The following is a 20,548-nucleotide window of genomic DNA, read 5'->3' on the forward strand; positions in this document are numbered from 1 at the left end:
GACTTACCCAGTGTTGCAGGTGAAGTTCACTACTGAACCAAAAGGAAACCCAGACAATTCTCCTGTGTCAAATCTGCCATTTTCTGGCCAGGCTGGGTGGCTGCACGTCCTTGCTGGGGGACAACAGGGCTGGAGTTAGTGCTTCAGTCTCTTGAAAAATGGGGAAAATGCAGCAGGAAGGCAGGAGAGTCCCCCAGCAATGGGATGGACCAGAACCCTCCAGATTTCCCCTCCAACCCTAAATGGTTCTGTGATGCAGGATGCTGTCCAGACTCACCTCTGCAGTCCCAGTGGGGTTTTGCAGTAGCCCTGGCAAGTTCCTGGAAACATTTCCTCACAGCTGGAGGATTCTCCTACTGCAAGTCTGAATTTTATTTTATTTTATTTTAATTTCATTTTTGAACCAGGAGCTACAAAGTGCCTGAGCAGCAGAACATCTTGGAATCAGCAGATTTCTGCTTTTGCTGGCACTGCCAGCACTGAGCAAAACCCAACTGGTGCTTCACCTCAGGTCACTCATCCCCCAGCATCTCACGTGGGATCCTGCTTTGGATCCTGCTCCAACAAAACGAGCTGAGAGCATCAGCCAATAAAAGCAAAAAAAATCAAAAATCCACCCCAAATCTACTCACGTATACACATCTCCTCTGAGCCGTGCCACCTGCTGTTCATGCCACAAACAAAGGTGCTCCTGACACGAGGGTTTCTCCTGTAACCTGGCCTGCAGGTGTATTCCACCACGGAGCTGATGGGAAAGCTGGCAGTGCCACGGTGTTCCTCCTTCAGCTCTGCAGAGGGGAATCTGGGGGGAGCATCACAAGCATCTGCCAAGAGAAAGTCCGTCAGGAGGAGGCTGGGAGGAAAAGCAGAGGGGATTCAAGCTGGGTTGAACCTGAAGGTCCATGTGAGGATGTTTCACTGGAAACTCCTTCGAGCTGGAAGGAAAAAGAAGCCCAGCCTGGGAGAGGGGATGGCTGAGGCTGGCAGGGATGGGGAGGAGCAGAATCCTTGTGGATCTCACACCTCAATCCAGCAGATTCCAAAGCTAGTGACCAAGTCCAGATTTCCTCTCCTCAGTTATCATAAATCACTGCACCCTTGTCAGATGGAATAACCTGATGACTGCTTTACACAAAGGAAAAAAAGGCAAAGGAAGACAGGTTCTGACCACCAAGGTTTATAACAGCCTTGAAACGCAAAAGCAGCAAGAAAAGAGAAGGATCCACGTCTTGGGAGCCCCAGGAGGAGGTTTTCCCTTGAGGAATCTTATCCCAAGAGACTGATTCACTCACCCTGGACAGCCACCACCAGAGCAGCAGTGAGGAGCAGCCCAAGGACAGCAGAGCAGCCCCTCTGCCTCCCCAGCTCCAGAGCCAGCATCTTCCTTAGTCCTCTCCAGAAGTCCCACAGGATTTACTTTGTTCCTTTGCCAGGTTGAATAACTGCAAAAACAGCAGGGATTTATCTGTGCTCAGGGTAACCACAGCTCACACAGACAGCTCTCATTTCTCCACCCCAAAGCTGATCCTACAGCCAGGGCTGGGGGCCAGAAGCTGCAGGAGCTGTTGCAGATCCCTGCTGGATTGGGGCTCCTCTGCCCAGTGAGACCAAAACCCAGCAGAAAGGAGCTGCTGGGGCAGAACTGGGCTGGGGTTCCAGCAGACCAGACCCAGAGGCAAAAATACACAGGAGAACTGATTGTAGGTGTAAAGTAATCCCCAAGGCTTTATCCCACCAGTCTCATTGATTTGTATTTTTGAGAATGCAGCACATAACATTTAAAAAAAGAAAAAAAAAGACTAGTAGCTCCACTCAAACCATAACACAAATAATTTGTAGCTTGCCAGGTTCAACTTAAAAATACAATATAGCCAACACAGTCATCTCCCCAGCCTAAGAAATACCTGCAGGGCCACGAGTTTATCCTGTACCTTCCCCAAAACTTACTTTATGGGTAAAACATTTTGGTTTAGTAATAAATCTCTTGGAAGCAAAGTCCTGGTCAGATGAAATCCAGCCAGAGTCAACACAGTCCCCAAGCAATGAATTAGGAGCAGAAAGAGGGAGAAGGACCTGTCCTGTTCCATACATCAAGTTTCTGCAAGTCACATGAACTGCAGTAAAGCCATAAAGCACACCAGTCACTCAGGAGATTGGATTGCTTCAAATATTGGAATTTAAGTGCAATTTGGACCAACCTGGCACCCCTGGAGCTCAGGAAGGGTCCTCTCTGTTATTTCTGAGCCCAAATCCTCCCAGTATTCCAGTTGCTCCAGGTGCCTGCCTTCCTCCTGGGACTGGGACTGTCCTGATGCTTCCTGCCCTGATCCTAACACTTCCCATGGCTCTTTTATTCCTCTGTCTGTCCTTAAATCCTTGTTGCAGCTCTTGGTTTAATTTACTAAACTTGGGCCTTGCTAAACTTGCAAAAAAGCTGCAACCCAGTTCCCAAGAGCAACATCCCCTAAAGCTGGGTGCCTGGAAGTTCTCACCTGGAGGTCTGGCAGCAGGAGATGGACTGAGCTGGAGTGCTTTGCTCTTGTAAGACAAAGTGATGCTTGTCCTTGTCCTGCTCCAGAGCAGCAGCACTGAAGGAGGAGGTTATGAGACTCCCACACACTCAGATCTGTCTCAGTGCAGCAAAGTTTGGATTCTGCAGAAACCAGAGTGGTGCTGGTTGACCCATAAATCATTAACTCCTCCTCTGAGCAAGAAGGAAGTCTTTTCTTCAACCCACAAAGCAAAAACTAGAAAACTGAATGCAACCCCAGCAGATGTTGAAATAGTTTGTTTTTCCGTGTGAAGTTGCCAGCTCTGTGTTAAATGACCCTTAGCTGAGCAGGATGCTGCCCAGCCCACCCTGCAGTGGACCTGCAGGTCCCCAGGGACTTTGGGCACATTTTGGGGAGGGATGCTTCACCCTGGGGCAAGTCAGCCACGGACTCATCTCTTCTGACCTTGAGAAGTCTCTGGCCAGTATTCAAATAAATGGTTTCTCCAGCTCCACCTGATTTCATTAAAGCAACACCAGCAAACAATCATGGAAGATAACAGAGGAAACTGGATCTGTATGCTTTTAAATCTCTTTATTGCAAATAAATGCTCACAGGAGATTTATGCTCAACTGCACAGAGGACACGACACACAGCACAAGTTGACACACGCTGCCTTTTTCTTTTAAACCTAAAAAAATACATAATTAGAAAGCAGTAACAGAGCAAAATTGCAAGTAGACTTTTAACACCCATCTCAGCACACACCAAACACAGAGACATGGCTGGCAAAGAGCGTTCAGGGACAGAGGTGGAGGTGGCACTGGCAGCACTCACCCCACACAGGGGGTTGGAACAGGGGTTGGGCCATTCCCCCAGGGCAGGTGGTTCTGGAAGTGATGTCTGCTCCCCCAAAGCTGCTCCTCAGCCCATGGTGGCTGAACTGGACCTCCCCATCACCCCCACCCTGCTACTGGGAAGGGGACAAGACGCAGAGGTGGCAGCTCTAACATCACCCCCAGGATACACCAACTCAAAGTAGCAGGCTTGCTGTTCAGCCTGCTCCCCAACTTGACAATTTTCCCCATTACTGAACTGATTTTTAAATCTTTTTTTCCCAGAGACAAAACCAGTTTTGCCTGAATGATCATTTTGCTCCAAACCAACCCAAAACACCCAAGGGGAACCAAGCCCTGAACAACATCTCGGGGAGCCCCATGGGTGGCTTTGCCACTGCTCAGGGAAGGTGACAGAAGCCACCACCACCTCTGCTGACAGAAATGGGGAGAAAGTCAGGGAAATACAAAAGAAACCCTCCCAGTTCCCCACCTCCAGACCCCCCTGTGCCTGCCCAGCCCAAGACAGCAGCTCCAGCCCCACCGAGGGCCCAAGCAGCTGCTGAGCCCCAGCTCAGGCTCATTGTGCAATCCTTGTTTATTCTGGGGTTATTTGCACACAGGGTGCCAAGGAAATCAGGTGATTTCAAGGAAATGCCTGGCAAGGGGACATGTGTGGGGCTGGGGAGATGTGTGGGCTCATCACCCCAGCCTGGCTGTCCTGAGGGCTGGGCAGGACCCCAGGACCCATCCCACCAGGTACAATCAACCCACAGGGCAATGATGCTGCTGCTCCACTCTAGGCACATATATTTGTACACCTCCTGGCAGTCAAAATGCAGGGGGAAAGGACTCTAATTAGGCTCTAATTAAAGAACCCAGGCACAAAGTGCTGCCTTCTGCAGGCAGGCTCCCTCCCAGCACCCAGCAGAAACTGGGACCCACTGGGCAGGAATAAGGGACCCAGGGCCACAGACCTGATGGGGAGCAGAGATTTAAAAGTTACAACTGCCAACAGGTTAGCAGCTACATTCATGAATCCTGGCAAGTAAAAACACACACACATATATAAATCTATATTCATCTCCTTACAGCCATTAGCTATGCAATGATACAGACATTAACTAACTCCTTGGCAAGGAGTAATTAACTCCTTCTTAGAGCTTATTGTGCGTAAACATCCTACAGGACATTTCCACTCCTCTTTCCCCACAGAAGAGGTTTCTTGGCAGGAGCAGCCAGCCCGCTGTGCTGCAGGTTTGTGTGTTCAGAGCATTGCTAGAGAGTGCCACTATCACCATGCACCAGATCCCTGCCTTCAACATTACCTTTTTCTTCCTTTTTTTTTTTTTTTCCCCTTGGCTTATTTCTAAGCACTGAAATATTTAAACCCAAAGCACTGATGGTGCTGCTCCTGCAGAAGGCTGGAAGTCTACTCCCTGGTGGGAAACAAACCCAATAAACTCAGTTTCTCACCCACTGAATTTCCTCCCTCCGTGGCACAACCTCTTTGGATCAGCACAGGTTTCTGCTCTGCATAAATCCTAAAGGCTTCGGATTAGAGCCTGGGCTTTTGCCACAGACCTCTTCATCAAATTAAAGCTCTGGGAGTGTCTAAAACAACTGGGTTTGAGCCCAAAATCCCCAAGGAAACCTCAGGCTTCGGGCTGCTGAGCTCCTCTGTAGGCAGGGCATTGATGTTTCTCCAGGACAGGTCCCTGCTGAGGGCACAGCCAGGATTTATTTGCACATTTCAAAGAAGCAACTTGGGTCCCAGAGGTTGCTCATATAAATCCTGGAGCCACAATAGGTCCAGAACAGCTTCTTCCATATTTCTTCACCCAGCCTGAGGGTTTTGCCCCTTAGTGCAAGAGGAGAAGGAGGAGTGTGGTAAAATGGAGTTGGGCAAAACACAAGGTCATGACCCAGGGGAGAAAACTGCAGACCTGGGGTAATCTGGGGTAATGTTTCCCCCCTCCTTGGCAAGGGGTTGAATACAACTCAGCCATCACACCAGCTGCACCACAGGAAGCTGCACTAAACACCAAAGCATCTTAAACCCCCTTAAAGGCAGCATTATACATGGGTAACATTCACAGCTTATTCACAGGCAAGTTTGAAAACTCATCAGGGACCTAAAATTTGGGACATTTAGAAGACAACTGGTAAAAATCCTCTGCAGTTTGCAAACCCTGCACAGGCTGCTCCCAGACACTGAGTGAAGCAATGCTCTGATTTTCTGTTGTCATAGGAAAAAGCATCCACAAAAAGCCAGCAAAAATGAGTGTGGGGATGAGGCTTAGACCAGGGTGCAAAGCTAAGGCAGGACTGAATCCAGATTCAATGCACTGGCAGCTATGCTGATCCCAGCCTGGGAGCTCTTATTCCCTTAAATAACACAATAACTGCATCTGAACTTGGAAATGTTAAATCAAGACTTAGGGATTTGGTCTGATAACACCTTTCCCAAAGAAAAGCTGCTTCAGTGAGTATGGAAATGACCATTTTGTCCTCACATGCACTCACTGCAGTTAATTTTACCACCTAAGACAGACACACATCAATGCCTCAGAAAGCCCAGGGATACACCAGCTCACACGTACTAAAAGCAGGTTGAAAAAAAAAAAGAAAAAAACCCCCAAAACCAAATCTCCCTAGTAAGTTTTCTCTGATCTCATTGACAGCCATTTCAGCAGTCAGCAAGAGAAGACACAGACAGGCTCTGAAAAACAACAACAACAAAACCACGTTTCAGAAGAGAGTACTGGCCAGGGGATGCACAGCTCACTGGGCTGCTCCAGTCCCATCCACAGGGCTCTTCCCAGCCAGGGAAATTCCAGCCGAGTCCCAGGGGAGAGCACAAGTCTCTAGATGGTTAAAGCTGCAATCCTCTGCAAGCAAAACAAGAAAGAGGAGAGGTTACACCACGGGAAAGGCAGGAGGGGCTTGGCAGAAGCCAAGGAGAATCCAACCAGCTCGACATTAATGCTTTCATGTGACAATAAACATCTAAGGATTTACTTATTTACTGCTAACTGAGCAAATAATGAGCTGCTCCACACTTTGCATTGCCCTTTAACCTCTCACAAAGCTCCACATCAGGGTTTGTCCCAGTCTCAGCCCTGAAGCCACCCAAGCCCTGGGCATCTCCAGGCAATAAGGAAGCCGGGTGGTTACTCAGGGTTACTCACTTTTATTTATCTTATGTACACTTCCAGGACAAACATTAAAAAAAATATGGTACAGTAGCCATTTGGCATATTAACCACAATAAACACTTTTAATTTCAATAAAACTCCCTCCATAAGCTCCCTGAGGGGCTGACAAGGACAGGGACAGTACAATGAATTATATATTTACAAACACACCAGGATTCCCAACTGCTTGGGCAGTGTCCCAGGGCACAAACTGCTCAGCTGCAGTACTTGGGAGACTGCAAATGAGTGTAAATTAATTTGTTTCATTGCTTAATCAGCACTGTTTTGCAATTAAAAAAAAAAAAAAAAAAAAAAGGCACAGCTATGGAGCCAGTTTGCTGACAGTTAGCAGTAGGCATCAGACAACCCAAGTCAGGAAATCCAGGCCCTAAAATATTTTCTAATTGCAATTTAAAAAAAAATAAATCTCTAGACAGCTTTCTGACAACAAGACTTAAAAAGTAACCAGCATTAGAGAGAGGCAATAGTCCCCACGAGCTGCTCACATCCCACTTTCTCAAGCACAACAGCAGCACTAAGAAGGAAGGTTTGACCTGGAATCAAGCAAGCTGGTCCCTTCCCTTATCTGCAAACCCTCCTCTCAACTCTCTGTTATTTGTTTAAACACAGGGAAAAAAGAAACACTTAAAAGACACCATTAGAAAAGTCATTTTGCAAAGCTGGCATATACACTCATTTTCTAAACACACAGCTCCAAGTAAAGGCAAACCCAATGGGGCAAGGCTTGGATTTTCAGCCTGGGAGTGATTACAGAGGACAGGAACAGTGATTTAGCAGATTCATCACAAGCTCCCCTAGCTCCTTTCCCCCTCATCTTCAACATTAAAGCCTCAGAAAGCTCAGGACACAGATGGCAAACTCAGGCTGAAACACTTCTTGCAGGAGGGCAGCACAAGCAGAGTGCTCCAGTAAAGCCCAGTTGGATCCATGGGTTCAGCCTGGCAGCATGGGCCTCCCCCATTAAGGTGCTTTTTAACAAGAGGTCAGCACACAGCTAAAGATTCCCTTCTGCTCCATGGCTCTGGCTTCCCCCAAAGTGGTTTCCATGCAACATTCATCACAAGAATTCCTACTTACTAAACCTCAAGAGTGTACATACAAGCTGCTCTCAGTGGTACTCACAGGCAAGCATTTCCCCCTTGAGGCTGCAAAGGAAACAGAAAGAGCACAGGATAGCTCAGAGTGCTTTTTAAAGGAGGTTTCAGGAAAAAAAAAAAAAAGAAAAAAGAAAAAAAAAAACCAGCAAAAGCAGCAAAGCAAAAGAGGAAGGAAGGGAAGTGAGCCCAAAGGTGCTACAGGTTGGGGAGCTCAGGGCAAGCTTGGGGCAGAGCAGAGCTCTACAAGGTCATGGTCATCGTGTGCCACCTCATCTCAGGGGCTTCCTACAGATGAGAGGTCCCAGGATAGGACAGCACCATTCCCTCCCCCTGCAGGGACCCAGAACCCCAGGCTTCCAAATGTTCCTTCAGAGCTGGCAGTGCTTGGACATCATCACCATTCCCGGGGGGAAACTGCAAACAGGGAGCAGCTGGGGTGGGGATCTGCATCCTGGGGGTGTCCAGCTGGAGACACCCACAATGCAGACTGCCAGGGTCTGCTGGGGGCCAAACCCACCCAGGGGAAAGCCTGGTCTGCTTTAGTTCCCTCCAGATGCCTGGGGATCTGGGGATATCTGAGCCTGATGCTCTTCAAGCCAGGAAACACCAGCAGAGTTCACCTTCTTTTTACTCTCTGGCTACTTCCTGGGCTACCAGGGAGGAGAACAAGAAGCTGTGCACACTGAGCAGCTTGGGAAATATTCACCTTTAAGGTATCCAAGATGATTTTATCTTTAAACAGCTTTGGTAAGGATGAGGAGGCCCAGCCAAGACCTCCCATTTCCTCTCTGCCTGGTCTGGAAGGCAGCAGCCTGCAGCCCCCTCCCCCTGCATGTCCCAGGCACAGGAAAACTCCTTGTTTTCCAGAGAGATGATTTTAAATGAGCAAAGAAACAAACTGGGCTTCACACCCAACACTGATGAGGACCTAGGTGCTCCTCAGCTAAAAAAGGACAAGCATCAAAAGCCAAACTGCTCGACAAGCAAGGAACCAGGATACCACGGATGCCAAGATTTCCTACCCAGTCACTCTGGGGCCAGAACAACACCTGCCTGAAGCACCAAATGAAGAAAAAGAGGGGAATTGTTACTCTTTCTAATCAGGGGTTTGCTGGAAAGCAAAGTATTACCCAGGGCTGACCCTCCTACCAACCCCCTGGTGCACTGGTGCAAGCTTGCCTGCATGAAGTGGGATTTCTGAAAGCCTCTGGCACCACAGTTCTAGTTCAATGGGGCAAATTCTGGTTTTGGCAGAAGTTTGTGTGGTTTTCTCTCTTTTTTTTTATCTTTAAGTGAGCACAACCCTAAATGATTTTCAGGTGGGGGCAGAGGAGGTGAGGAAGGGGCTCCGACAGCCACGGGTGACGGTGGGGAGGGGGTGCATAGGGAAGGTACCACCTGGACACCAACTTGCAGCTGTGGCCCGTTGGCCCCATCTCCAGGTTCCAGGGACAGGAAAGGTGCCAGTGGGTCCAGAGGTTTGCTCCCAAGGCTGTAATGTCGTGGGCGCTTTACGGTGTCCGCGCTGGCCCGCGGCGTAAAGCTGTTTCTTCTCATCCTTACAGGGGCTTGGCTGGTGGGAGGGTTGTCCTGAGCCCAGGCAGAGGGGATTCACAAGGAAGGAGAAGGGGAACCAGAGTTTAAAAGCACAGCCCACCCCAGCACACAGCTCTGGGGTTCCCCCCCCAAGCTCCTGGCAGCCAGGGCAGCAGCTTGGTGAACCCCGAGGCAGCAGGATGGCACCGAGCCTCCCCACAACTAGTCCAGGGGAAAAGGAAAATAAAATAACAACAAAAGAGAAAACTTTCTCTACTTTTTGGGGGCTTTCCTCCCCCAGATCAGCCACGTTGGCCAAGTAAAGCAAAGACCAAGAGAAACAGCCTCCAGCAGTGATTTCCCTGCAGCATCGCACAGAAGTCAGGCAGCAATAAATGCCCAACTGGAAACCACCAGGATGGGACCAGCCAGAAGAATCTTACCAAATATCCTCAGTTTACAATTTAGCAGCCACAGCTGCAGGTTCCTGGTTTCTCCAGCCTTTCTGTCTGATCCCTTGGCACAGGGACTGGGACACAAAAATAACTGGAACCACCACAAGCCTGTCCCAGAGCCCAGCCCACCCCAAAAGCAGCTTTGAAAGAGAAAGCTCATCAAGGCAACGAGAAAGATTCACTTCCAACACCCTGGCAAACCTTTCTGAAGTTACCACAACCAATGCAAATGAGCATCAACAACAAAAACTTCACTGCAAACTGAGAACACCACCTGGAAATTATATTTGCACTAAATTTGCTCATTCTACTTCCTAGAACAGCTGTAAAAAAGTCTCTCCCTGGCCTGGGAAGAACATTAACTCAATTAATTCTACTTTGGGGGATGATTTTGGAAGAGATTCCTTCTGGCCACTGACAGCCAGGTAGTTTCTAGCAGGTAGTTCAGACTTACTGAGTTCAGAGAGGGTTTGTCACGGTGAGTGTTCACTGCCTCCACGTTCAGGGTGATCGTCTCCACTTTACAACCTGTACCCAAAAGAAAGAGAAGGTTACATGAGGAAAGGCAATTAACTAAATCACTGGGTTTTTTTAGTTTATTCTTGAATGTTGAAAGCAGTGTGGAAGGTGGGCAGGAGTAAATTTGTTTTGTTTCTTTCAAATAAAGGATTACATGAATAAACAGTTCACCTTATTAACAGAATTTTCCACCTTCACTGCAGCAGTGCAGCCCTGGGTTGGACAGAAAAGGCATTTTTAAATAACTGCACCCCAGAGCCAAATCCAGGCACAAAGAGGATCCATCAACAGATGAAATCCTCAATGGTCACTGATCTGAGAGAGGCCACAGGTGAGCAGCCTGGCAGCCACCTCCTCTCCCACTGTCCCCAAAGCCTTCCCACTCTCCAGTACTCTAATTGACATTAAAAATACTTTACTACACAAACTTGCATCAGATTCACACGTGCTCCCTGAAAAAGAAGGGGAAAAAAATGGAAAATAAAGACACTATTTACCATAGGCAACAGGAGTGAGCTTGAGGATGGTGTGGAGGGGGCAGCGCAGGTAGGGCAGCTCATCTAGGGCAGAGACAGACATCACAGGGACCCTTCCCACAGCCAAGAGACCCCAAAACCCTCTGACCACCAGGCAGGGGCTGCTGCAGCCCCCCAGAACCCCCCTCACCACCCTCCCCAGCCCTGGGGCAGTGGGATGGGACTGTCCCCCCATGGGCAACCACAGAAACCAGCAGCACAGGGGTGGGAAAGCACCACAGCCAGAGCTGCTGTGGACCCAAGGGAGTTTTATTTCAGATTTTATTAAAAGCTTGTTAACTTCATTAAAAGTTTTATTAACCACCAGTACCATTCACTGGAGTTTAATACAAAAGCTTGCAGCAGACTGGAATTGCTTCCAGGGCTCCAGTGTCTTGCTGAGCTGTAGCACTAGTGCCAACCCCTCCCAGGCTGCTGATGCACCAGAAAACTTTCTTTGCATTAAAAATAAATAATTCCTAAAAGACAACGAAAACTCTGCTGGAGAAACAGCTCCAGAATCAGCAGCTGGGCAGAACACCAGCAGCACACACGTCTGCATGTCTCAGCTTCTTGCTGAGCACCACGCATGGCTGAAATGCAACAGTTAACCTGCTTCAGAAATACAGTTGTGGGGTTGGTTTTTTTTTAATTTCTTTTAAGCAGCTTTTCCATTGCTCAAAAAAATCAAAACAGTAATTACAAGCCACCCTCCCAAAAGCTCTGCAAAGGAAGCAGTGAGAGGAGCCCCTAAAATCATACATTTATTTTTGTACCTGCATTCTTGTCAAGAAAATAAGCCAAGAGACACCTCATAACTGCTTGGTGGGAGATGACGAGGATGTTTCCCTGTCGTTCCAGCTCCATAATTACAGGCTCCAGGCGCTGGACCAAGTCCTGGTAGGACTGAAGGAAAAAAAAAGAAACAAACAGGAATTTTTCAAGGCGTTTTGTAAACAGTTTTCAAGCAGAAGTAGCAATTAACAGGGCTTCACACTCAGGAAAATAACCGCTGATGTATCAAAAATGCAGGAGTTATGGATAATCTGGTCAATGGAGAGGGAAAAAAAACAAACAGCAGAAGGTGAATTTCAAGTCAGCAGCCCTCAGATTAGAGGATGATTCAGATTAGTGGTAACTTAAATGAGTGCAGTAAAAAAAAAAACAACCCACAAATAAAATAGTAAATTATACACTTTGACAGGGCTGTAAAATAAAACCAGAAATGATGTCATATCACACCCACAACCATTTTCTTTCCAAGATGTTTTTTCATAGTGACAATTCTGGCCTCAGCCAAACAAACATGATGCAGAAACCCCTGAAGATCAGAGGGGAGCATCAATGGACTCAGCAAGTGGCTCAGTTCATGTGCTGAAAGGCATCATTTCCACACCCCAGTAAAGAAATAGATATATTTTTGGTGTAAAAGAGAGCTGGGGATCCTCATGCTGTCAGTTTCTCATACCAATCTTGGCAGAAAAAGTTAAAACTAAGTCCTCCAATTCTACAGTTGTTTTCTGTCTCTTCTTGTTCTTTAAGGTCCTCACCTCTCCTCCAGGGTAGCGATAAAGATATTTCTCTTGGTCCCTCAAGGCAAACTCCTCTGGATACTTGGCTTCAATTTCTGCGTAGGTCATTTCTTCACACACCCCCTGGGAGGGAAGATGACCTTGTTACAACCCCCTTTGCTCCACCAGAGACAGGACAATCCACAGAAAACAAGTGGAAATGGTCACAGCAAGGGCTGGCAGCTCCAGGCATTGCCAGCTCTGTCCCAATCCATCCCAAACCCCACGGTGATGGCTGGAGTACATTATATGGGGATGTGTATGGACAAAGAGGAAAAAGTCACATTTAATCAGGACAAACTTATTCCTAGACATTCTTTTCCATCTAGAGGAGCTCAAGGCTTCAATCAGCCTTTCACTCACAGCATCAATCTCGTTGAGAATCTTCCACTGCTCGTACGTGACCCCCAGGGACTCAGCTGTCTGGATTGTCCTTTTCAGCTGGCTCGTCCACACCTTCAGGTCCACAATTTCCTGCTCTTCGATGAACTTCTTCAGGGCCTGAGCAAACTGGGGGGGGGGAAAAAAAATCCAGAGGAGGTCAGGAGTGAGCAGGAGCTGCTGCCACCATTCAAAGCAACATTTCAAGGGCCGTGGCTGTCGTGGCAAGATCCAGCTGAGGGGGTTCAGAGCCCGGCTCCAGCCCTGCTCACACAGGGCTTAAAAAAAACAACAAACAAACAGCAACCCGGGTGCTGCCAAACACGTACCTGCTTCCCACGTGGTGACAGACCAGAATCCCCACCAATCTTGCCAACAAGATTATATTCACTCTCACCATGTCGGCAAAGGTAGATGGTACGTGGCTGGACATGAATGTTCATTAGGTAATAGACGATTTTACTCTGGATGTAATCTTGGACTCTGTTTACTAGGAACCGCTGGCCCACATTGATCACTTTAATGAAGGAAAGATCTCTGGAGTCAACATAAAATAAGAACACCCACACGACTGGTTTTAAAAATGAAGCCCGTGCAGCTGCGGGTGTAACCTAGCCAGTTATCCTCTAGTTAAGGCATCAGCACTATCACCAGGTCACTCCAGCAGAGAGAAGAGACCCTGAACTTGCTGTGCTTAAACAAGGAGCTGCAACAGACTGCAGTACACTAGAGAAAAATCCTTCTAAATCACTTGGGACCCAAGGATATATCACCTTCACACGAGCAATCATACTCTGGGGGAGCAGAGGCTGCAGCAGACGCCTTGCAGCATCCTGAGCAGGAAACAGCAATGACAGCAGCAAAGCAGCTCACGTCTGCAAGGATAAATCCACCCCAGGGTTTTGCTTACTTGTCATAGGCATCGGGATCAAGAGGCTGGTAAGTGACCTTGTAGCACTCAATCCTCTTCAGGAAATCATCCATCACGTTCTCCCTGTTTCTCTCCGGGTAGTCAGGGCTGGAAACTTTCACCTCCTGATCAACAGACAGCGACGCTTTGTGAGCATTAAGCAAACCCGACACAGAGCAAAAGCAACGTTGAATAACATTATTCTTCCCTTTTGAAACAAATGAGCATTGTCTAACTCTGCCCTGTGGAAAAACCTGCTCCTGGAGAGGAAACAAGGGCTACTCTGAAGGAGCTGGAGTGCTTGGCCCTGGGACAGACATAGCTGGTTTGCTGCTAGCTGTCCCTGCAAGCCGCTCGCTGCCTGCCTTCCCTCCATGAAAAAACACTCTTCAAGGTCAAGCATTTCTCAGCTTCATTACATTTCCATATCCCCTTATAGCTTACTGCCCTCTTTAGCTTTTACTAAGCTGCAAACTTAGCTGCTTATTCCCAAGGTGAAACACAAGAGCAAAGGCATCTGCACCCAACACCCCAGCTTCCAGGGAAGGCAACTGAGCCTGGAAAATGTGGCACGTACCAGGATATTGGCAGCAATGACTTCTGGATCATCACAGACAGACTCCACAAAAAACACCTAAGAAGAGAGTTTCAGAATCAAAAAAAATAAGAGTAGCAAAGGCCCATTGGTGCAGCAACCCCCTCTACACATGACCCACAGCAGCACTACCTTGAAAGAGTTTTCTTTAGCAAAATTTAAGATCAGGTCCCGCCTTTCTCGAGTTGTGTTGGTCGCATCAAACACCTACCAGAACACGAGTAAGCAGCAATGAGTAAATTTACCCAAAGCTTTCAAAACACCCCCCAATCATTTGGGATCACAATCAGGTCCCCAGATACCATGGGTGGCTTTGAACTACCCAGACATAAAACTGTATTTAGTGCAGAAGAGTCTTACAGCTATCTGCCCACACTCCTCCAGGAGATAAGCCTTCACATCTTCTAGAGCCACCAAGGCACATTGTCTGCAGGAGAGAAAGAGGTGTTGTCAGGGCTGGTGTGAAGTGCTGAGACACCTCACCCACCCCTCTACCCTTCCAAGAGCTCTGGAGGCTCTACAGAGATCCCAAGGTTATCTACAACCTGCTTCATGGTTCTTTGTGCCAGCCCCAGGACACCAACAAACCTTCCAGGCACATCCCTGCCCGGGCTGCCCTCCCTCCTCCTCCAGTTTCACAAAACCCACATATTTTGTGCTTCTCAAAGGCAGAGCCCACTAAGGGCTGAGACTGACCAGACTGTGGCCGTGCCAGCACCCCCTGACTCCCCACTTACTTGCGGATTTCCATGGCTTCTTTGTTATCATGCCTGAAGAAGTCGTAGGACTTGTAAGACTTCACCGCTTCCCGGCGATACACCCCCAAGTTAAACACTGCACACACAGGAGACAAAACGTGTGAGACCACTGGTGTTTCACAGACAGAGCACGTGCAAAGAGGGCAAAGAGACCCCCCCATCACCTCCCCCACCTTTGGTGGGCACCCCGATCCAGTTGAGGTATCGGGTGAGCTTCTTGGACACGTAGGTCTTGCCGCGGGCGGGCAGCCCGATCATCACGATCAGCGTTGGGGAGTTGGTCATGTAGGAAGCCCATGCTGCAAGGGGAGAAAAAAACCCAAAACAAAACACAAAACAACCCAAAATATCAACCGGGAGCAGCAGCAGCAGCGTTCAGGAGCCGGGAACAGAGCCAGCCCCAACCCAAAGCCCATCGCCTGGACGGACAGCCCACCATGCCCATCAGTCCGGTGCCATCACCGGTAATTAAGCCTCCGGGCTGATCTCTCGGTACCATCACCGGTAATTAAGCCTCGGGGCTGATCTCCCGGGCAGCAGCTAATGAGGCGGGTTAACCACAGTGCAGCCGCTGTGCCTAATGGGGCTCACACGCATCTTTCACGCCGTAAAAATGTTTACCGAACGGGCAGGAGCTGTCAAGGACACCAGAAAGATGTTTTTAACAAAATGGTCACGTTCTCCCAGAAAACAGGAGAAGCGAGGGCAGAAAAAACCCGGGGAGAGGCGGGTTTGGGGGGACAGCAACAGAGGACGGGGGAACAGCACCGAAGGGACAAGGAGAGGAGAGAAGGGAAGAGGATGGGGTAGGGGACACAGCACCGGGGACCACGGGAACGGACCGGGCACCGCGGGAACCGATACCGACCCTTCCTGGGCACCGAGATATCCCGGGGAGCAGAACCGACCCTCCCAGGGCACCAAGGCAACCGGTACCAACCCATCCAGAGAACGGGGACATCCTGGGGACCGGAACCGACGCAGCCCGGGCACCTTTAGGGCCACGTTGAACGCGTCCCCGCGCGGGCTGGAAAGGCGTTTTAAGGCAGAAAAGCGCCTTTTTGAGAGGCACCAGCACCGTTATTCCCCAGGATGACGTTTCTCCCCCCGGGCTTTACTCACAGCATTTCTTCTCGCCGCCGTGCCGGGTCCCGGCCCTGCCCCGCGGGTTCCCGCCGTGCCGGGGCACCGCCGACATGGCTCCGCGCCGCCGCGCCACATGCAAATGAGATGCAAACGAGATGCAAATCGTATGCAAACCCCGCACCACCACCCCTCCCAGAGGCGTGACGTCACGGGCACACCCCATGACGTAGTGTCCGTCTCGCGAGAGCGCGCGGGGCGGAAGCGCTGGGTCCGGTCCGGTCCGGTCGGGTGAGTGGGTTGCAGGGGGGGGGTGGTGGCGGCTCTGGTTCCGTCCATCCTCCCTCCCCCCCCCCCACCCCCCGCCTCCATTCCTTTCATCATCCCTGAGGATGCTGCGGCTCCGCTGCAAGGCCCGCAGCGGCTCCCACCCCCTGCCCGGGCTGACCGCGCACTCCCGGCTCCGGGACATGCAGGCGGCCCTCGCCGCCCTCACCGGTGTCCCCCCCACCGCCCAACGCCTCCTCCTCGGCTTCCCCCCGCGGAGCCTGGACCTGAGCGACGGAGACCGAAGGCTCGGAGACCTCGGCATTCACTCGGGTGAGATGCGGGAGAGCGCCCGGGGCCTGCGTGGGGCGGGGAGGGGAAAAGGGGGGGGGGAGTTACCGGGGCTTTCAGGGCTGTGCTGTAATTACCTTAATTAAAGGAGGCTGCGGTTCCTCCTGCTCCCGGGGTGGCTGTCAGCACTCGGCTCGCCGGGGGTCGTTTTGCCGGGGGTCCAGGGGCTGGCAGGGGACGGGGACCCAGAACAGGAGAGGTGAGAACATCGGAGCCCATCTGTAAGTCAGGGTGGGACCATTGGGGTCGTGGTGGGACCATTTGGGTCGTGGTGGGACCAGTGGGGTTGTCACGGGACCATCAGGGCTGTGATGGGACCGCTCAGGTCACAGTGGGATCAGTCGGGACCATTGGAGTGGTGGTGGGACTGGTTGAGGCTGTTTTCCATGAGGATCCCGTGCTCCTGGGGAAAACATGGATCCTCCTTCATAACAACACCACAACTCTGCTCTGCTTTCGGAGCAGCATCACCCTTACCTCCATCCCAGTTCCTCCTCCTCCTGTCTTTGCAGGTGATACCCTGATAGTCGAAGAGGACACATCCAAGCCCAAAGCAGACTCACCCGTTGTCACAAAAAGAACAATGTCCAACTCTGTCAGGGAAGCTGTGCCAGTGCTGGCCAGGAGGGTTGTTCCAGCAGACAACTCCTGTCTCTTCACCAGTGTGTACTACGTGGTGGAAGGAGGTGTTTACGACCCGGGCTGCGCTCCGGAGATGCGCAGCCTCATAGCCCAGATTGTAGCCAGCGATCCCGAGTCTTACTGCGAGGCAGTTTTAGGGAAAACCAACAGGGATTATTGTGACTGGATCAGGAGAGAAGAGACCTGGGGAGGAGCTATCGAAGTGTCCATTTTATCCAAGTTTTACCAGTGTGAGATCTGCGTGGTGGACACGCAGACCGTCAGGATCGACCGTTTCGGGGAAGACGCCGGGTACACCAAGAGGGTCCTTCTGATTTATGATGGGATTCACTACGACCCCCTCGAGCGTAAAATCCCCGACTCGGACATTCCTCCCCAGACCATTTTTTCCACGACTGATGATGTTGTTCTTGCCCAAGCTCTGGAGCTGGCGGATGAAGCCAGGAGGAAGAGGCAGTTCACCGACGTCAATCGCTTCACTCTGCGGTGCATGGTGTGCCAGAAGGGACTGACTGGGCAAGTGGAAGCCAGAGAACATGCCAAGGAGACTGGACACACCAACTTCGGGGAGGTGTGACATCTGCATGAGGATGGGTACATCGACTACCTCAGCGATCCAGAATTCAGTTCTGGAATTCCAGATAAGCTGTATTGTAAATCATGAAATTCCGTTCACAGAGCTTGAAAAGCATTTATTAACATCAGGATGGCCAAGAGGCACAGGCTGGGGATGGATGTGACATAGGTTACCTTCTCGCATGCCAATGTCTTGTCCCATGGGAGGTGGAATATGCTGGCAGCTGAAACCTGATTTCTGGAATAACCTTCTCTGTGTGTACGTGATCTGAGCTGACAGGCAAAACCAGGCTTGTTCAACACTGGCATAAAATCCAGCCTCCACGTTGCTGAGTTAATCTCCTATTGTGTTTTCAGGGTAATTATATTAATCTAAGGGTCTGGGAAAACATACATATTCTCATTACTTATCCTAAGAATCAGACTCTGCACATCCAAGCTGCTTTTGCAGGGGAAAACTGCTCATTAGGTGCCAGATCTGTAATGGAAAGAGGATCTGCAAAGCTGCCCTATGCTGTGTTACCATCAGAAGCAGACTGTGTTGTTTGTGTGAAGTCATGGCTTTAGAGAGAGAGAAATGGCCTCAAAGCTCTAAGGTAGCCTTCTTTAAGTTAATGAGTAGATGGTTAAGTGTTGAATAAACTTACTAATCCTCCGTAGGTAGTTTTTAGTTGCTTGAAAAATAACTCTCAACCCCCCTGGTGTTTACACTGCATCAGAACGTAGGCATGTTTCTTGAAATACTTGGGATTCTTCTTCATAGTAGTATCTGAAATTATGACAAGAGGGAAATACAGTAGCTAGGGAAGTGACTTGATTTGCATCTCTTAAATACACGTTAAGCAGACTTGACTTGGGCTTAGCTGATCTCATGGCCACAGTGTTACTAAGAGTCCAAATACTGTAAAATAGCACTTTAAGGGATAGTTCTCACTCTTTGCCCATAAGAAGTGTTGCCCTTTGTAGGAGGACAGAGTGCTAACCCAGAAGGGAGGCCTGGAATTTCTTCATCTGCATCCTGCCTTAATGGGTTGGATTTGTCACCGGTGACTGTTCAGTAGCAGGACTGTAATTCTGATAATGAAGGGTGCAGTTCAGTTTTCAGAGCAAAATAAGCTGTCTAAACTGCCCTACTTCTCCTGCTGTTCAGAATCAGGGAAGTTAAAATGGGTTTAACAATTCTTACCTCACAGCAGGGTCGTGAGGCTTCGCAGTAAGTGCTTCTGAGGTCTTTTAAAAGGTGCTGTAAAGGTGCATATTACTGAAGGGGATTTTTTTTTTTTCCTTTTTGAAATGCCTGAATTTGAAAATATTCTTGCCTGCTCTTCTTCTGTTATTGTTTTGAGTTGCCTTCCTTGAACCTGTACAAATGGGGAGCAAGAACATGCATCTCCAGACCGAGGCAGAAATAACCCCACTTTCCAGGTGGTTCCTGTGATCTTGTGGTAAAAGCCTCCATCCATGAGGGCACCTGACAAAACTCCTGGTACAGCAAAAACTTCTTGTCTGGAATCAGCATCTTTGGCTGAAGTTCTCAGCAGAGGCTCCCAGTTGGGCCCTGGAATCCAGGAGTGTCTGATGGAGGAAGGAACAAAACTGACAGAAGTGCTTTGCTGAGCTGAGGCATGAATAATGAAACACAAAGAACAGAATCACCAAGCACTATGGACCAGATTTCTTTTTAATTCAGTATTCAGATACCCATTAGCCTTGCTGGGAGTTTCCTATAGAAAAGCCACTTAGTTTCCAGTGTTAAACCCCACTTTGCTTTTAGCCTATCATTAGAAAAAGAAAAAACAAAACCCAAACCCAACATTAAACCAGCCCTCCAGAAGCTGATGCTTATAAACCTGACAGTTCAAAGGAACTGGAAGACTACACTGTGTTCTAACTACTTGATGTGAAATACTATCTAGGAATGAGACCAAGAGACTCCATCCTAAGGGTGTTCTCAGCTTTCACACTGAAGTGAAGTGCCAGAGCTTCTCCTCACCATTTGCCACCTGTAAAGCTGCCCTGATCCCTCCCTCAGAGAGGTGCACGAGGGGTCTGGCTTGGGTGTAAGAGAAGTGGGAGATGCATATTTATTGTCTGCCTGTTTGCAAATGCATTGACTTTGGGGAGCAGCAGTTAGATTTTAGCTTTGTATCCTGGATGGATTTCTGGAAGTGTGTTAAAATATATTTTGTTTGTTTGTTTCTATTTCTTCTGCTGCAGTATTTTTTAAAAATTAGTTTTATTTAATCCAGAGTGGTTAGCTTTGCTATATCATGTTTGCATTGGGAACCTGCTAACAGAGAATCAGTTTCCTTTGAGAGATGTGTGTCAGTATCACTGCTTGGATGTTTTCTTTCGTTGCCTAGAAAATAAAATCTCCTTGGTTAAAACTGTGACCTGAGCTGCTGCAATTCCTCTTTGGCAAAACCGAGCCTGTTTCACACCCACAGAAGGAGAAACCTGGGGCAGGGACCATGGGAAAACCTCAGGGTTTTTTCCCAAATCAACATTGTTTCCCAGATGTTGATAATTTTAAAATAAATCCCTTGTTTTTTTATGAATAGCAGGGACAACAATGTCACTCTTTACCATCAGATGTTGCTGGGAATGATACAACTGGGGGAGGAAACAAATCACAACCACAGAATAAATAATGTTACAGCTGCTGGCAGAGTCATTGATCCCTACAGACTCATTCAGAATTGTACCTACAGAAAGAAACACCCCTAAAACTGGGAATTGTCACAGA

The 20,548-nt window shown here is 49.1% G+C and overlaps 3 protein-coding genes across 12 annotated transcripts in view; 1 reads left to right on the forward strand and 2 right to left on the reverse strand.

Moving 5' to 3' along the window:
- CR1 (complement C3b/C4b receptor 1 (Knops blood group)) overlaps positions 1-2,632 on the reverse strand; it is a 42,329-nt gene extending 39,697 nt beyond the window's left edge. Inside the window, exons 1-4 of the mRNA XM_030465314.1 lie at positions 2,493-2,632; positions 1,293-1,442; positions 633-824; positions 8-113 (exon numbers count right to left, since the gene is read on the reverse strand). Coding sequence (XP_030321174.1) covers positions 8-113; positions 633-824; positions 1,293-1,380 — 386 coding nt within the window. The 5' untranslated portion in view covers positions 1,381-1,442; positions 2,493-2,632. The remainder of the gene's footprint in view (positions 1-7; positions 114-632; positions 825-1,292; positions 1,443-2,492) is intronic.
- Positions 2,633-3,966: 1,334 nt separating this feature from the next.
- Positions 3,967-16,122, reverse strand: PFKFB2 (6-phosphofructo-2-kinase/fructose-2,6-biphosphatase 2). Of its 10 annotated transcripts, XM_030465483.1 has the most exons (17): positions 16,006-16,047; positions 15,824-15,910; positions 15,057-15,182; positions 14,863-14,959; positions 14,486-14,552; positions 14,258-14,332; positions 14,108-14,164; positions 13,531-13,655; positions 12,950-13,157; positions 12,603-12,749; positions 12,219-12,323; positions 11,445-11,574; positions 10,651-10,713; positions 10,089-10,162; positions 9,042-9,233; positions 7,669-7,691; positions 3,967-6,219 (listed from the first exon to the last, which is right to left on the reverse strand). In XM_030465483.1, exons 2-17 carry the CDS (start codon positions 15,825-15,827, stop codon positions 6,204-6,206), a joined length of 1,509 nt encoding a protein of 502 aa, XP_030321343.1. In that variant the 5' UTR covers positions 15,828-15,910; positions 16,006-16,047; the 3' UTR covers positions 3,967-6,203. The 10 variants fall into 10 exon arrangements, with proteins under 10 accessions (XP_030321343.1, XP_030321337.1, XP_030321340.1 ...); XM_030465477.1 differs by lacking the exon at positions 15,824-15,910 and having other exon boundaries at positions 16,006-16,122; XM_030465480.1 differs by lacking the exon at positions 15,824-15,910 and having other exon boundaries at positions 9,054-9,233; positions 16,006-16,089.
- A 93-nt stretch (positions 16,123-16,215) lies between these two features.
- Positions 16,216-20,193, forward strand: YOD1 (YOD1 deubiquitinase). Its single transcript, XM_030465513.1, has 2 exons — positions 16,216-16,566; positions 17,097-20,193. The coding sequence occupies exons 1-2, from the start codon at positions 16,359-16,361 to the stop codon at positions 17,801-17,803; spliced, it is 915 nt and encodes a 304-aa protein (XP_030321373.1). The 5' UTR covers positions 16,216-16,358; the 3' UTR covers positions 17,804-20,193.
- Positions 20,194-20,548: the final 355 nt, after the last annotated feature.

The sequence above is a fragment of the Calypte anna genome, chromosome 26 (genome assembly GCF_003957555.1).
Source record: "Calypte anna isolate BGI_N300 chromosome 26, bCalAnn1_v1.p, whole genome shotgun sequence".
Lineage (NCBI taxonomy): Eukaryota > Metazoa > Chordata > Aves > Apodiformes > Trochilidae > Calypte > Calypte anna.

Excerpts from the sequence above, each read along its gene's own strand:
- PFKFB2 (XM_030465477.1), bottom strand. The coding sequence starts at position 16,081 with ATGTCGGCGGTGCCCCGGCACGGCGGGAACCCGCGGGGCAGGGCCGGG. Across the intron at positions 14,333-14,485 it reads AGGAGTGTGGGCAGATAGCT|GTGTTTGATGCGACCAACAC; the intron begins GTAAGACTCTTC and ends GTGTTCTGGTAG. Across the intron at positions 11,575-12,218 it reads ATCGCTACCCTGGAGGAGAG|TCCTACCAGGACTTGGTCCA; the intron begins GTGAGGACCTTA and ends TTTTTCCTTCAG.
- YOD1 (XM_030465513.1), top strand. The coding sequence starts at position 16,359 with ATGCTGCGGCTCCGCTGCAAGGCCCGCAGCGGCTCCCACCCCCTGCCC. Across the intron at positions 16,567-17,096 it reads AGACCTCGGCATTCACTCGG|GTGATACCCTGATAGTCGAA; the intron begins GTGAGATGCGGG and ends CTGTCTTTGCAG.